Source organism: Acyrthosiphon pisum, unplaced genomic scaffold (genome assembly GCF_005508785.2).
Source record: "Acyrthosiphon pisum isolate AL4f unplaced genomic scaffold, pea_aphid_22Mar2018_4r6ur Scaffold_20930;HRSCAF=22562, whole genome shotgun sequence".
Classification (NCBI taxonomy): domain Eukaryota; kingdom Metazoa; phylum Arthropoda; class Insecta; order Hemiptera; family Aphididae; genus Acyrthosiphon; species Acyrthosiphon pisum.
The window spans coordinates 6,787-24,047 of NW_021770341.1; the positions used below are offsets into that span (position 1 = coordinate 6,787).

The following is a 17,261-nucleotide window of genomic DNA, read 5'->3' on the forward strand; positions in this document are numbered from 1 at the left end:
TATCGTTTGAAGGAAACGGATACCATCCGTTACAACGCATAGAAAATGATAATAAAAACATTTGGTAACATTTTTTCAATACTGGGTATTAACGAGTGAAAAAGTTAAAGTTAAGTTAATTTTAACTTTTTAACTTAACTAGTTACTTTTGGCTTTTCAGTAACTTAACTGTTTCTTTACTAAATTTATTTTTTGATTTACGTGAAATTAACGAGTTTATTTTTCATTTTAAGAAGTAAGTTAAGTTAATTTATTTTGTTTTTAACTAAATTATATTTCACTATTTCAGTCAATTTTTTTTTTCATGTCAAAAAATATGAACCGTAAATTGTTTAAAGTTAAAATGTATATCATTCGAATCTAACTTATATGGAAATACTCTACAAAGTATAAACACTTTAGTCTATAATTTAGTTTTGGGTTGGAAAAAAATTTAGTACGCTAGCGTTGTATAAACAAATTAACGTTTTTTTAACTTAATAAAAAGTTAAAATAAATGTTTGCTAACTTTTAACTTAACTGAGTTTACCTATAGTTAAATTAACTTTTAAATTTTAATTTTTTGTGATTGGTGCATATTAACTTAACTTAACTGAGTTAAAAAAAATTATTAACCTTGCATTTTATTTTTTTATGAACATTTTTTTTTTACATTTAATGAAACTGGTTGTATGAGAATTTGTTAATTTACGGGTGAATATCAAATGTCTAACTTTAGAAGCTCGTAAAAGATTAATTAGAAAAACTTATGGGGAATCTTATTGTATGAAAATTTCAAATCTTGGACATAAATAGAAACATTTTAATGAATTAAAGATTCAGTGATCTTTAGTAATAATAAAGTGAAAAACAAATTCTATTTGTTAAATTATGGTTTTCTATACACAATTCAATATTCAAAATTTTTAGACTAATTGTATGCTAATAATTATAATAGGTACAATATTCTTTGCCACCATTGTGCCCCAAGGCACACTAAATAAATTATTTTTTTAAATCAGCAATCATATTCAATGTTATATATTCAGTGGTCGGAACGCTACTGTTTTTTTGTAGCACGCTAACGCTATTGCTACTCCCCCCAAAAAGTTGCTACTTTTTTAAATGTAGTGCGCTATTTCTAACGCTATTGTTTAAATGTAGCGCGCTACTTTTTCGCTACATTTTTTTAAAAAATTTTTTTGATTTATTTAGATATTCATTTGGTCATTATTTGTTAATGCCTACCACTATTTTCTTGTAATTTCGGAAGGCAGGCTTATTCAACGTATCTCATGTATTTTTGTAACACAACTCAAAACAGATAAACGTTTTATTGAAAATTGGCAATTAGTGGTTTTTACTGATTAGACATTCGGCCACTGGGAGAAAGGATTTCATACAGCAAAGGGATTAGTGAGTACAAAGAATTTTGATTTACCAAACATTTTTTTTTTAAAGTTGATGGCAAGCATGCATCTAGAACATCTTACGCTCCACTGTATATAGTATAAGTGTCAAGTGTACCTCGTCGGACCTCTATGGTATTAAAAAAAAAGATTGAGCAATAATAGGTATCTATAATAAATTCCATATTAATCATATCACAATAGCCATTAGGTACTTATAACGCGTTATACATCAACTACAAATCGTAGTACTATCATAGATATATAATAGAATACTAAGTTTCAAGTACCCACGAATAATACCTATTATACAATCATAACAAAATAACTAAAATAGTTATTCTAGGTTTTTAATATGTAATTTCGTCCAATTTTTAGCTTAATATGACTATAAAAATAAATTGCGCTTATGTATTCTTTAGATTTTTTGGTAACAGAATAAACTACTTACGTGGAATCTTGTTTTAAATTTTCAATTCTTAGATATAAAAGTTGAACATTTTATAATTTTTTAACTAAAAAATAATTATTCAATTTTAAATTTGATAAATTTTGTCAAAATTTAAACTTCAAATGCTTATAAAAAATAATTGTGCCTATGTATTTTTAATATTTTTCAACTGATATTGTAACAATGTATCAGGAGCCTTGTATTAATTTTTTACACTTTTTGGCCCAATAGATAAAACTTTTTGATATTTATAGAAAAAAAACTAAAAAAAAAATGAATACTGACAATGTCCGTAAACAGCTCAATAAGAGTCAAATTATTTTCAAAATTTTATCGTATATATAGAATGCTAATATAAACATTCAGTGAAATTTTCAAGTTTCTACAGTCATTCGTTTTTCAATTACAACAAAATAAGAAAATCGTTACGTAAGAAATCGAGTGAATACCAAATGTTGTAAAAATATGAATTTCAAACGCTCATAAAAATTTAATTTGACTTTCTTATAGACATTTTTTTTTTGATAAAGGTAGATTATCCTATAAGGAATCATGTATTAGATTTTAAAATCTTAGTTCTAAAAAGAAAAATTTTTACGAATTATTAACTCAAAATAATTTGCTAATTTTCGTGATTTTTACATATTTTGTCAATTTCTGAACTTTAAATGCTAATAAAAAAAAAACTGTGACTAAGGATTTTTAATATTTTTCAAATGTCATTGCACCAATATAGTAGGAGCCTTGTATTAAATTTTTAAGTACTTTTACTCAAAAAATAAAGTTTTATTGACATTCATAGAAAAAAAACTAATTAAATTGGAAACTGAAATTGTCCGTAAACAGCTCAAAACGAATCAAAATATTTTTAAAATTTTATCATGTATAGAAAATGAAAATATAACAAACAAGTGAAAGTTTCATGTATCTACAGTCATTTGTTTTAAAGTTACACCAAAAAACCAAAATCAATTTTCTCGAAACCAGATTTTGCGTAAAAATTCCCGTTTTTCCTTAATTTTTCTTTTGTTTTTCAAGGCGCTTTTGAAAACTATTGGAAAAGGTACTGTTGAAGAAAATCAAAGCACTTTTACTGTCCTAAAAGGTGATGACAGACACAAAAAAAAAAAAAAAAAAAACACACATCATTGTAAAATCAAATCAATATATTCATCGTTCCACTCAGAATCTAAAATGAAATTAACTTCGTCAAATATACGTCGAATAAGTGTATAATGACAAACATTTAAATAGAGTGGGTACCTATAATGAATAATGTTGATTAAGCCTAAATCAATAAATACTTATAGATGGTTACCAATTTAAGATTTTGTACACACTAAATCACAGTCTTGGGTTGTATTCCAATTACAGTATTTGGAATACTGAATTTTATATATATATACTTCTATAAATTATAATAAAGTATATTTAGAATACTTTTAAAATACTTTTTCCAACATTTTTCTGAATAACTACGTATTTAGAATATTTTTTAAAATTATTTTATTCGTATGAAAAAATACTTATTGTTTTCTTGTTTTTCAGGACATTTTTATAATATTATACATAGTTTTAAAATTTTAAATCAAGTATTAACTTAAGTTATTAAATAATAATATAGGTATATTTAGAATTGTTAAGTAATCGACAATTTTCTCGAAGAAAAGTATCATTGGTTTAACATTTAAAACAAAAATTAAAAGTATTTTAAAAGTATTTGAAATACTTTTGAAGTATTTTACCCAAGTCTGCTAAATCTTTAAGCTTCTTCCACGCATTACCTATATTGCACCAGTATTATATTTATATATCTCTAAATCTGAGTTACCTCAAAATAATAGACAAAAGTCTTATATTAGTAGGTATACCTATTATAATTTATATTATAATAAGTAATTTTCTTGGTTATGGTTATATGGTTATATAACGTTTACATTTATAAATTGTATTCAGTGAAAGACTGAATGATATAATCATTTTTGTTGATTTCATACAATATAATATTGTGTTCGTATTTTCGAATATTTTTTAAGAAACTAAAATAATATGTAATATAGGATTTTTCCCTAGAAAATTATCGCATACTAAATGATTAATTAATAATGATTAATATTAATATTGATTTACTAATAATTACTTATTTGTAATTACCATGACCCGGCGTGGCTCGTGGCTAGTGACTCGTGGTTCGTGTGGCTGGTGGCAGCCGGCTCATATTATTATTGTCAAACTCTGAACAAGAATAATATTAATAATATAATATAAAAATATAATTAAAAATAATATTGTTACCTATGTATATTGTTATTGGTCTGTAAAGTTGATCATCGGGTTGAACAGGCTGGTAAAACCGATACTAAACAGACGAACTAAACCGAAAAATTTGGTACTGGAGTACGGGCACGTAGCTAAGGAGAGGCAGGGTGTGCCTGGCCCATCCTATTATGTGTCCGGCCGTAGGCCAGCCCACCCAAAATATTAAGAGGGGCCCATTATTATACGGTGGCTTTTAATTTTAATGACATTTTTAATATTGTCTAAATATTACACAAATAAAACCAAATATATCGGGTTTTAATAAGAATCTAAAATAAGTTACGTAACTAAATTCAATTCATGTCCATTTCTGGAATAAAATATGTATATTGTATTACATTTAAATTCTGTTGCTACCAAGAGTCGGTGATAATTTATCTTTATAAGTCATAATATCGTCAACGATTGATTAGGAAATAATTGCTATTATAGCCTAATACTGGTACCATACTAGTATGCTAGCATGTCATGTTATTCTTATCTTATCTAGACAGTGACTGTTGTATACTTTTATGTCTATCTTTTAAATACTTTTGAGTAAACTTTTAAAAGTAGTACTTTTAAGGGTATTGTCATTACATTTATTCATATATAATTATATTATTATTATGGTCGTCAACTCGTCTATATTTATAGTAATGATATTCTGATAACTACCTCTTTATAATATAAAAAGATAAGGGGCCCACCCCTACAAGGTACAAGGTAATATAATTAGGTAGGGGGCCCATCTAACATTGGCCCACCTAGTGGCTAGTGAATATTTTCTGACTACGTACCTGCCAGGGATTCATGGTATAATCGTTACTTTTCTTCAGTTACGGCGGCGGCAGCTCGGCGGCTGTTGCGACGACGCGCGGCAACAGTGGACATGACATGAATTTGTGTATATTATATCTAATGTGCCTACTTATACTATGTACTCTATGGCCTATGCTATGTACTATTTGCACCACGCACTCTCGTACAGTGGCACTATTATAGTCGTGCCACAGTCCACGAATAATAAAATATAATATTATTATATTAGGCAATATTTACTATTATAATAGTCATTACTCATTAGATGTCATTATGCACTTTACAATGGTCAACGCGAAAACTAAGGGCGCGGGGACCGCGGGGTAGGGACTCCGATAACATAACTGGATATCACCGTTATTTTTAAATTATTATCGAAAATCTTAGTGCTCGTCGCGCATCAGCCACAGCACACGTAATATACGCAAGATCGCTGTCAGGTGTCAAACAGACTGTCAACAATCACTATTCACTAATCAGAAACCATGTCGTTAACTTAAAACTCAACTGATAACGTACAAGTTTCGTCAGTTTCGAGATTACAAAACCGTTCGTTGATTCGTAAAATTTGGATAACATTCGTTGATAAATATTAATATTACCTAACTTTAATGTACCGATGTTCATTGTTCTTACTTCAAGTCTTCAAATTTCAACTCATCCCGTCGTCTACTCGTCTGTGCGAATGCGTGTGTCTATCGTATAAACGATTAGTACGTCCTTAGTGCTAGGTACATAGGTATTACTCATATAATTGTTGTCAGTCGTCACTATAATACCGTAGACGCTATACGCCGTCTAATCGTTTGCTAACCCATACAACTGTAGTAGTCGTCTGACGAGCTCTTGTCGTGGTCTCCCTTATAAAAACGTGCTCTCGTCCTTAAGAGTGGACGGTCGTAGTAGTGGCGAATAGGCATGAGACGGAATTCGAGTCTCGTAGGCCGTAGCATAATTTCGTATAATCTGGTCGATTCGCCCCCATTTTTTACCAATGGGTCGCAAATCAGTTAATCCTGCAAGTGCGTTATTTTTTTAATAACGGATATGAGATTGAATAAGGGATCTAATGCATCAAAATGTAAGATTTTTGACTGTCCACATCCCGTCACGAAAGGTAAACATTCAGAGCAACGTCATCCAAAATCGTATCTTAAATTAGTGAAGGAGACAGGGCGTATAGAACATTTAGATAGTGATTCGGATAAAGCTCATGGTTTTGAAACGAATAACGAAAAACTGAAGGTAAGAAGTACAATTCTTTCTAGATAATAATATATATCATGTAGATAATATAGATAATATTCTAGATAATTAGTAATTCCAAATATGGATCTATAAAATATTGAAATATTTAATATTTAGAAATTTGGGTAGGTAGGTAACGAGCGATTTCGATTATACAGCTGAAAAAACAATTCAATTATTTTTTTCTTAACTCTAAATTAATTGTACCTACAAATAGGCTCAAAAACCCAACACATAATGCATTTTCAGGAAGATAGAAAAAATAAGCCAAGTCTCAGAAAATAATTGTGGTGAACAAATTTATTTTTTATTAAACGTTTATAAAATAATAGACTATAAATTAATTGTAATGGTCCCTACTCCCAACTAAAACTTGTTTTAAACTTTAAAGATTTTAATTATCTAGGGACAATTGTAGTTCAAAAATATTACTTCAGTATAGTTTTTATTTATATTGCCTAAACTCAATTTATTTTTGGTACTTACAAAATACAAATGCATAATTTTTAAATATTATTCTAGATTAGTCCACTTGATAAAGTCATCGGTGTAACAAAGAAATCACTTTATATAAGAATGGACAAAGAGACTATTAAAAGCATCTACTGAACTTGTCACAATCAATGATAGGCCATTAACAATATTTATAGATTCTGGCATGCAAAAAATTTTCAAACCCACAACACAATCAATTGGAAAAAGTGAGTATCTACCAACCTTATACATTTTGTAAAGTCCGTTTTTTTTAAAATTAATTACCTACTCGTATATAATTATTATACATTTTATATAAGTAGGTTATATTTGTGATTTACGTTAAAAATTAATACTATATTTGAATTATATATTACATACCTAACTACTATAAATACTTATAATATGTTTTTTTTTAGTTTACTAGTTCACATTTGTGTATATTATATTTTAATCTTTTAAAGCTTATAAGATATACTTGGTATTTAATGTTTATATTGGCTGTAGTCATATTTTGTACAAATTGGTATAATTATAAAAAAATAAGTTTTATTATGTCTTGACAATAAATTTAGTTACTTACCCATTAATAGAGTATTTATTTTTAGAATCACTATTAATAATTATTTATTAAGAACTTATTCTAAAACAAATAATTCATATGCATATGTTTTACAGATTTTTCTATTGACCCACAAAATATAAGGGTACATGTTATGGATGAAGCAGAAAGAATCATGAACTCTATAAAGAAAACGATATAAATAATTGCCCAATATCATATAAAGAACAAATTAGCTATAAGGACATTGGCTATGTCTAATTTGTAAAAACGTCACACAAGCGATTCCTTAAAATCTGTGCTAAGTAACTGTTAGTATCAATAATCATTTACTTATCAACTACTCAATACTAATCAATATAAAGCAACATTATAATAATTTATTTTGAATACTGTACTATATAAAAAATCAAAATAGTAACCAATTTAATTTTTATAAGATTAAATTGTGATAATATTATGTCATATTGTCAATATATAGATAATACAGTATAAACCTATATCAACATCAATATAAGTTAATTACAGAGTCTCAGAAATTAATTGTAGTTAACAAATTTATTTTTTTTAAACGTTTTTAAATTTTTAATACTTACCTGAAGCAAATATTAAATATAAATCATATTTTTATTCTAAAGTTTTACATAAAAATGTTACAACGCATTAAAAGTTTAGACATTATAAAATAATAGATTATAAATTAATTGTAATGGTCCCTACTCCCTACTAAAACTTGTTTTAAACTTTAAAGATTTTAATTACCTAGGGACAATTGTAGTTCAAAAATATTACTTCAGCATAATCTATGATCATCTTTTAGTTATAAATTTTTTTTTTAGGTCTTTAAAGTACTGAACCGTTATGATATAAGACCTGATCAAGTTTTTTTATGTACGTTTTACGATGGTGCTTATATGGTGTAAATGGTGCGTTTGTTTGCTAAAGATAATGAAAGCAATGCACAAGAGTACAATACTGGTAATGCATCAAAATTTTAATTTTAATTTTACTTGACGTGATAGTTTAAATGTACTATATAATAATATACACATATTTTTTTTATAATTAATAAATCAAGGGGAAATTCCTGAAGATAGCAATGATGAAGAAGGTGACACTGATGTTTTGGCTAACAATCAATACTCATTTGAAATCAAATATTAAATGATAACTTCCAAGAACATTTATTTAATTCATTTACATCTACAGGATTTGGAATGACTTTTTGTATCAGGTGTTCAGCTCATACAATTCAACTTTGTGTCTTTGATGGTTTAAAAACCACTAATATAAAAGTAATTTTAGGAAATGCTCGCAAGGTAACAATCTGATTTAGTAATTTTCATTAAAATATTCATATTTGAAAATTGATTTTTATGATTGGCAAACCTTGTGAGATAGCTTGACAATTTGACATAATTGTAAATTTACTATTTACATTAAGTATACGATCATACACATATTTATGTATATTTGTTAATTAAGTACTAATTATTTTTATATTGTGATATTATTTAAGTTGTTAAAAAGTTGAGAACCCCCACTGTATCAAAAATATGGCTTAAAACTGTTTTGTGAACTAACGGCTAATGATCATTGTATTCCTGAATTAGAACTCAATAATGATGATTGGGAATTAATTAGATCATTGGTATGAAATTAGAATCAATTTATTATTATGTAGGTAGGTTATTTAAAATGTCAATAACAATTTAAATTGGAATTTTAAAGGTGCTGACTTTGGAGCCTGTACAAATCGGATTTAAAATCTTACAAAAAGCAGATCTCATTATCGGTGACTTTTGTGGATGCTGGTGGAAAGTTAGAAATGGATTGTCTAAAGTGAACACAGAGCTATCTAAAGCAATCCAAGCTTCTATGATTAAAAGACAAAAGACTCTTATGTTTAATGATATATTTGTATCAGGTATATATTTTATTTTACTATCTTATCATTCGTTTTGTGGCTTGATGTAGCTGTGTAAATCATAATTTGTAACTTGAAATAAATTGTATACCTCGTTGTTTAACCATTATAATTATTGATTAGCTTTGGGTTGGTAACCATTTTAGTGGTTTAACACCATTAACTTACATAAACAATTCTTATTGCTTAGTTTAAATTTTAAACTTTATAGTTTAAATTTTAAACTTTATAGTTTAAACTATAAGACCTTAAAATAAAAACATATTTTTACTTAAATAAACTATAATTTATTTAACCCCAGTGCTATTCTATTATTAAAACTATAAATGTAGATAATTGGATAAATATTGTTAGGTTTGTATACAATTTTTTTTTACATATTTATTTAGAAAGGAAATGGATATGTAAGGATAAAATATAGTCTCATTATTAATAAAATCATTATTATAATGATGGTATACATTTATTTAAAAAAGTTGTAAGATATAAAAATAAAAAATAACCAAATATTTGTTATCTTAAATACATTTTAATTCATATTTTAATATAAATATTGATGATTTTAGATATTTAGACATTTAATTATATTATGACCTTCTAGCTAAATATATGGATCCTTGTTTCCAAATACTTCTTGTTCCCGAATTTAAAAAAAAAAAGAGCAAGATCATATCTGTAAATTATGGAGTTTGATATTATGTGCTTTGAAAGCGTTGGCGTACCCCAAGAAGTGCAATTAATCTGAAAATGTATGCGTTACATATGTCGATAATGAAACTGATATAACTGATGACTTTGAGTTATTTTTGAAATCCAAAAGTGGTAGCACTAAATGTATTACCACTAACAGTACAATATTACAATCTAATATATGGGTAATTTCAAAAATATGGGTTATTCCTTGTCACACAGCTATTGTGTTCACAATTATGCGTTGAATAAAGTTATAATTAATGTGTTAGTTTCAATATTATGGCCCTAACAAGGGCTCAATATTTTGAAGTTGAATTATGTATTAGTTTAAGTATGAAACATAGTTAAGTACCCTAAATCTCTCTCCCTAAGCTTGTCACAATTAGAGTTTCTTTTTTTTTTTTTTAAATGTGAGATACAGTTTGTTATGAGTTATCTCCTTACTATTATAATCACAATACTCTTCTCTAAAATTTGTTTTGTTTAAAAAATAAAATTGGTAAACAGTAAATATTTTTTTGAGTAGCTTTGTGTCTGTCAACAGTTTATTCTTTCGCCCTAAACACATTTTTGAATTGCCGCTAAATGATAGGAAAAATAACATTTTTTTTTTAAATAGAAGTTTGCAACAATGTACAGCATGACAATAAAGTATGTGTTTTGTTTATATATTATAAACACTTATCAGTAGTTTCCATAGTAACAAGCAGGACGGTTTGTCGGTGCGTGTTTTTATTCAACCTCTCTCCCTTAAAATACTTGTAGCAAGTTTTTATTGAGCTTTATAATTAATAATATTTTATGTATATATTGAACAGAAAGTATATACCATATACACTTACTAGTAATAGTTGACATTCTTATCAAAAATTCTAACTAACTGTCAACACCTCTCTCCCTAAAATAATTATCAAGTAAGGGTAGTGTAACCACTGGGTGACTCCCATCACGTTTTCATGTAAATATTCTTTTTTTTTCAAATATCACATATTCTTATTGTCCCTAAAGGAACAGATTGTATATACCTTATAAAAAATAAAAATAAAAATTTTTTTAGGGAGAGAGAATATTTTTTTTTTATGTACTGTGTTGTTGTGTAGTTATGTTTAGTTACAAGATTATTTGTATGTATGAGTCTAGATTAAGGCACCAAAACAAATGTCTAAAGAAAAGGTTATTAGAAAGGGTATATTGGAAAAAAGTGAATCTTGAAATGACCCATATGTGCTATTGTGAAATCATATGATGTTGTTCAAAGAATCCCATATGAGTCTGATATTAGAGAATACTGGAGTTTGGAGAAAAAAAAATGCCTGAGTTATATGAAATTTCTCAAATTTTTATGTTCATACTGCCACAAAAGTAAGCTTGAAAGATGAAGTAATTTTATATTTCCAATGATTGTAAGACTTATACTTAACCGAAAATTAAAGTACCTAAGTGTTGAAAGGACTTTCTCCACCTTAAAATTTATATTAAGTGACCTGCGAGGAAATCTTTCTCCTGCACTTTAACTCCTGTATTTTAATTATAAAATGTAACACGCAATTCAAATCAATTACACTTTTTGAAATAATGAGTGTTCAATTTTAAATAAATCCCCCTGTATAGTCTCTCTGGTAAACACAAAGTTTAAAAACTAAAAGGGTTATACCCAGTGGCGTAGCGAATCATGTTTTTCAGAAGCAATTGCTTCTGGTTTCGGGGGGTGGTGGTGGGTCATAACCTCATAAATCCCACATACACGGTCAGTCTTTGAACTTTATTTTGGGTGCTACCTCACCCCCCTATTTGAGCATATGAGTATCATATACATCAGTTGGAGTAGGGTGGGGTAGGTCATAAATAATTTGTTTGCTTCCATATGATTTAAAGTTCGCTACGCCACTGGTTATACCAACTTTTATTCATGTCTTCATAAGGTACCCACGTATAAATCTCGGGTAGGGCTAAAGCCCAATCAGCCCTACCTGTGCGCACGCCTATGAGGTAGGTACCTACAACCTACGTAAGTTGGTCTTGGTGTACGAAAAAAATGGTATTGCGATAAAAATGTCTTATCATTTTTCGTACAACTGTCGCTTATCGGGTTCCGACATCGAGTTTATTCTGTAAAAGATGGCAAAAGTGTTAACAGTAAAACTGATAAGGCGATAATCTGGAGTGTTTTCCAAGGTTCGAAATTGGAAAGTAATTGGAAGATCGTCAGATGCCACGATTAAAAATCGGTTTTCGTTGTGTACTCGTGAGTCGTGGTTTTGGCATTTCGCGACGTTAAATGGAAACTCCCGCCAAACGATAAAGAAGAGAACCTCTTTACCGAGCCGCGGAGAAGGAACATAATATATTATATATATTATTGGTAGATCTCGTCGAACAAAACTACGCGGCGGTTGAAAATAAAAAAAACAGATGTCATCGACAGCGGATCGTTGGAAGATCATGGCAGACCGATAAATTTAATGCCACGTCTCCTGTCCGCTAGTCCGGTCAGCGCATCCCGCCCCTCCCAGCCATGATAGCCGTAGTGTAGTCCTACCCATTTCATTGGCGAAACAGCAGCTAACAGGTGTGGAGCGGTCGGCGAACGCGATATTACGCCTGTCAAAAAGTTGGTGACATACCGTCTATCTATTAATTTGCAGTGGTTCCGATTCGGACGTTTACGGTCGTAGATACATGAATATAAAAAACAAACGGGCATGTCAAACATTGGTATCAACGGATTTGGCCGCATCGGCCGAATGGTGTTGAGAGCTTTGTTGGAAAAAGGCTCCAATGTTGTAGCCATCAACGATCCGTTCATCGGTATCGAATATATGGTATACTTGTTCAAGTATGATTCCACTCGCGGACGTTTCAAAGGCGAAGTTTCTGTTGACAGAGACGTTCTTATTGTCAATGGTAAATATTCTACGGTTTGAAGTTTGAAATCTTTTATACAACATTTATACTTATCATGTAACAAAATCATTAGGAAACAAGATAAAGGTGTTCTCTGAACGGGACCCAAAGGCCATCCAATGGAGATCTGCTGGTGCTGATTATATAGTAGAATCCACAGGTATGTTCACCACCATTGAAAAAGCCTCAGCTCACTTGGAAGGTGGAGCCAAGAAAGTTATCATCTCAGCACCAAGTACTGATGCACCAATGTTTGTTGTTGGTGTTAACTTGGATGCATACAATCCATCGCTCAAAGTTGTATCTATCACTTCATGCACTACTAACTGCTTGACTCCATTAGCAAAGGTTATTCATGACAACTTTGGAATTGTTGAAGGTCTTATGACTATTCACGCTACCACAGCCCACCAAAAAACTGTTGATGGAGTGTCTGGAAAAGTTTGTCTTTAAAAATTGCTGATTTTAACATTATTTGTCATTTTTTAATTTTTTTTTTATAGACATGGCGATCTAGCAGAAGTGCTACCCAAAACATCATTCCTGCTATATGTCCTGGAGCAATCAGGGTTGATGGTAAGATTATCCCAGATCTTAATGGAAAATTAACTGGAATGGCTTTCAGAGTACCAGTTGCTAATGTGTCTGTTGTTGAATTGACTGTAAGGTGAGTTATCTTAAGTACTATTCATATTAGTTTGGTTACAACAATAAAATTGTTAACATTTCTAACTGCATAAGAATTGAAAATTATTTTTGATTACCCAATACTCATAATTCAGTAATTAAGCTATTAAGCAAAGTACTACGATAATTTGAAATTGTACTTACGTATAGTGAAAAAAAGAATGATAGTCGGTGGCTGACTTGTGCACAGAGGCGAGGCGAAACTTTGTTCCAAAGTACTGGCCTCTTACGTTGACTCTGTGGGGGAAGGGTCTGACCACTGTCGACGCCGACTACTGTTTTTATTTTGAATAGAATATAAAATCTATATTTTTGTATAGGCTTAATATAAAACTATTGAAACAAATGAATATTCATTGTTCACATAGAAATTAGTCATTTATAAATATATGTATAGTAATTCCTTACAATTCATACTAGTGTTAACTTCTCAGCAATTTAATAACAATAAACTCAAGACAAGTCATTCACTAATTTACTTTATTATAACAGAAAACTTCACAGCAAGGGAGCTTGGGTCCTTCCACACACTACGTTTGCCAGAGCTAACTAACTAATTGCTAACTAACTACGATGAGAAAGACACCTCTCCCATTTAACTGTGACTTCCTACCTAACGATCAGTTATCACCAGAGTTTAAATGTTTAAAATTTTTGAATTTGTGAACTTTAATTTTTTTTTCAAAAATATTAATATTTATTTCATTATGTATTTTAGACTTTCAAAACCAACATCTTACCAAGATATCAAAGATAAAGTCAAGGAAGCCGCTGAAGGACCATTGAAAGGAATTTTGGGTTACACTGAAGACGAAGTTGTGTCATCTGACTTTATTGGTTATTCATCAATCTTTGATGCTAAAGCAGGAATTTCATTAAATGACCAATTTTTCAAACTTATCTCATGGTAATGAATCTCAATTAAAACAAAGATTGACCATGCATCTATTAGTTTATTATTTATTTATTCCTAAGGTTCGACAAAGAATATGGTTATTCCAACCGTGTTGTGGACTTGATCAAGTACATGCAGTCTAAAGATTAAACTGTAGTTTCAAGCTACTACTATTAAGTTATGATAAGTAACTACACATTTGTGTTTTAGAATAAACTACATTTTTTTTTTTTTTGTTCCCCATCATCAATATTTTTGTTTACTGTGTGAAATTTCAAATAGAAATACTCATTTTTTTTGTGTACAAATTATATTTTTATAAAATTGAAAATTAAATAAAATAAAAACAATTATATACCAACCTCGGTATAAAAATAATATATAAAACAATGCATTTTAAATGACAATAAAATTATTATCGAAATCTTAATATTGTAACTTAATTAAAATACAACAATGACAAAATTAATGCGCATATGTATAAGGTAAATGTTTGAAAAATGTATATAAGATTGATTCAGTAATTGTTCACATAAGTAAGCATCAATTTTTGTCACATATTACGCTATTGCATGAGCAATATAATTTTGTTTATGAATAGAATAAAACAAAATATGTTTGAATAAGAAATTGATAAATTAATTTTCTATTAAATAGTTACCTTTAGCATATGTTGCTATGTCACTTCCACCGTGTAGTCTTGTCTCTTCCAGAATACCAACTTGTTGAGTATAATCATGAGTATATGTGCCAGAGACTGTTTGATTCTATCTAATGACCAATGTACCAGAATGTGTTTACATTGGTTGCTTAGAATATCCTATGGAATATGTTAATGTAGTGTACACTTAACATCATCTGATTCTGATGATCCTGGCACATCAAGAATATTGTTCCCTCGCTTTGGGCATTTATTAATTGATCATAACTCATAAGGTTGTGTGATCATTGGTCACAATCACTAATGTGTTATCTAACATGTTTAAATGTTTTAGTAATTTGATTGTCTTATAAAATTCAACAGTTTGTCTAGGGCTAACCGACTGTGCTTTGGTGGTGTGCTGCATCAATTGACAATTATCCAGCTTTCATCTATGATACAATATAATAAAGTGAAATGAAAAAATTATAATTTTGAAATATAATGAAAAATACTATCAAATAGTAAGCTTAGAAATTAGAAATTGGACTAATAAACAATGAATAACAACATTTCTTTTATAGCAGAATTCTTAATTTAAATATAAAGTATATTGCCTGTCATAGACTTCAATAATATAATATTGTAAAACCGTTAAATTATTATTATTATTATTATGTATAACTGGCTTAATATGTACATTGTAAATAGAATCCAATAGGAGACCATATTTTATTAACTCCTATTGCTTTTACACAATTCTTTGTGCATTAACCAATTTGTATTGTTCATGGTGTCTCTTTTTCAACCACAATCGCACACACTATTCATGGATCAAACTAAATTAAATTACATTTTTTAACAGTAATATTCAGTGTCATTTTTGGGAAGGCTGAAGCCCCTAATACATTTTCCTAAAAAGTAGCCGGATAGAGCTTTGCAGCCACCCCTCTATTCATTGGCTATTGCCTATTTTAATTATAAAAATGTATTATTTTTACTCTAGTTTCATTTTTATTTTGCAATATTAATTATTACTAATGAAAGTGCTCACCACTATAGTTTCAAGTTTTACTTAACAGATATAAAGTCAGATAGATAAAGTACCTATTATAATTTACCAACTTTTTAAGATGGTATATATTTTATTGGTAGGACCTACATAATAATATAGTATAATATACTTTTAACTTAAACAGAATGTGCTTGCATTTCGGGATATCCACATTGAAATATGTCAATATAAAAACTTGGTAATAAACTAAAATACACTTAACAGACTTTGACTCAGAACATGTACGAATTACAAAATGTCTTAGCTACGTCTTATGAATAGAGTTCAGATTTTGTAGCCTTTGTGTAAAAAATTAAGCAAAAAACCACATGAACTATTTTTAAAAACCACAAAAATTGTTATTAAACGCATACTCATTGTGCTATAGTTATAATATTACATTATTACCTATTATTTAATTTATGAGCATATACCTACCATATGTTACAGTTAGTATAATATTCTAAATCATAGACATATTAATATATCATAATTATACATATATATTATGTATATAATCTAAATTCTAATTAAATAGGTAAGTACACAAAATCGAAATATAAATAAAAAAACTCTTATGAAAAATAAATGTGATAAATATTTAAAAATTAACAGCTTACGGATGTGAATATGATAATCAAGGAAATTTACTTATTATTAGGGATGAGAAGTTATAGGAGCTAAAATAGACAAAATATGCATGCAAATATGCAAGGAAAAATTATGATATATGCATAAAAAATTTAAAAATATGCAAAAAATATATTATAATATGCAATTTTTTCCATAAATAAAAACATGTTTAAAATAAATTAATATAAATAATATTCCATTTAATTTGTTTCTATTAAAATATAAATAATTTTTAACTGAAACTCAGAAATAAAAACACGTTATTGTGTTGTATACCGTCTGGCCACAAAAGGAACATAGAATTATCAAAGAGCTTTGCTATTGTTGAAAAGTTAACTTTTTCCAAAACTTCAGTTGTTAATAAAAATATTTCACCTGGCCCATCAATTAACAATGTTCCAACAATAACGTTGGCAATGAATCTACCTTCTACATCAGTAGTTTCATCTATAGAAACCCAAATTTTTTTGTCAGAGATATGTTTTCTAATATTATTCATTGTTTCATTGTAACAATCAGTCACATACGTTTTTCGTAAGGCAGATTCGCTTGGAACATCATTAAGTGTATATTTTTCTATTCAGA

At 28.7% G+C, this 17,261-nt stretch overlaps 1 protein-coding gene across 1 annotated transcript; it reads left to right on the forward strand.

Moving 5' to 3' along the window:
* Window positions 1–12,435: 12,435 nt before the first annotated feature.
* LOC100168448 (glyceraldehyde-3-phosphate dehydrogenase 2-like) lies at window positions 12,436–14,560 on the forward strand. The gene is made up of 5 exons (XM_001943017.5): window positions 12,436–12,767; window positions 12,841–13,208; window positions 13,271–13,434; window positions 14,173–14,361; window positions 14,430–14,560. Exons 1-5 carry the CDS (start codon window positions 12,566–12,568, stop codon window positions 14,497–14,499), a joined length of 993 nt encoding a protein of 330 aa, XP_001943052.1. The 5' UTR covers window positions 12,436–12,565; the 3' UTR covers window positions 14,500–14,560.
* Window positions 14,561–17,261: the final 2,701 nt, after the last annotated feature.

Coding starts and splice junctions, on each gene's coding strand:
- LOC100168448 (XM_001943017.5), top strand. CDS start 12,566: ATGTCAAACATTGGTATCAACGGATTTGGCCGCATCGGCCGAATGGTG. Junction 13,435..14,172: donor GTTGTTGAATTGACTGTAAG/GTGAGTTATCTT, acceptor TATGTATTTTAG/ACTTTCAAAACCAACATCTT. Junction 14,362..14,429: donor TTTTTCAAACTTATCTCATG/GTAATGAATCTC, acceptor TTTATTCCTAAG/GTTCGACAAAGAATATGGTT.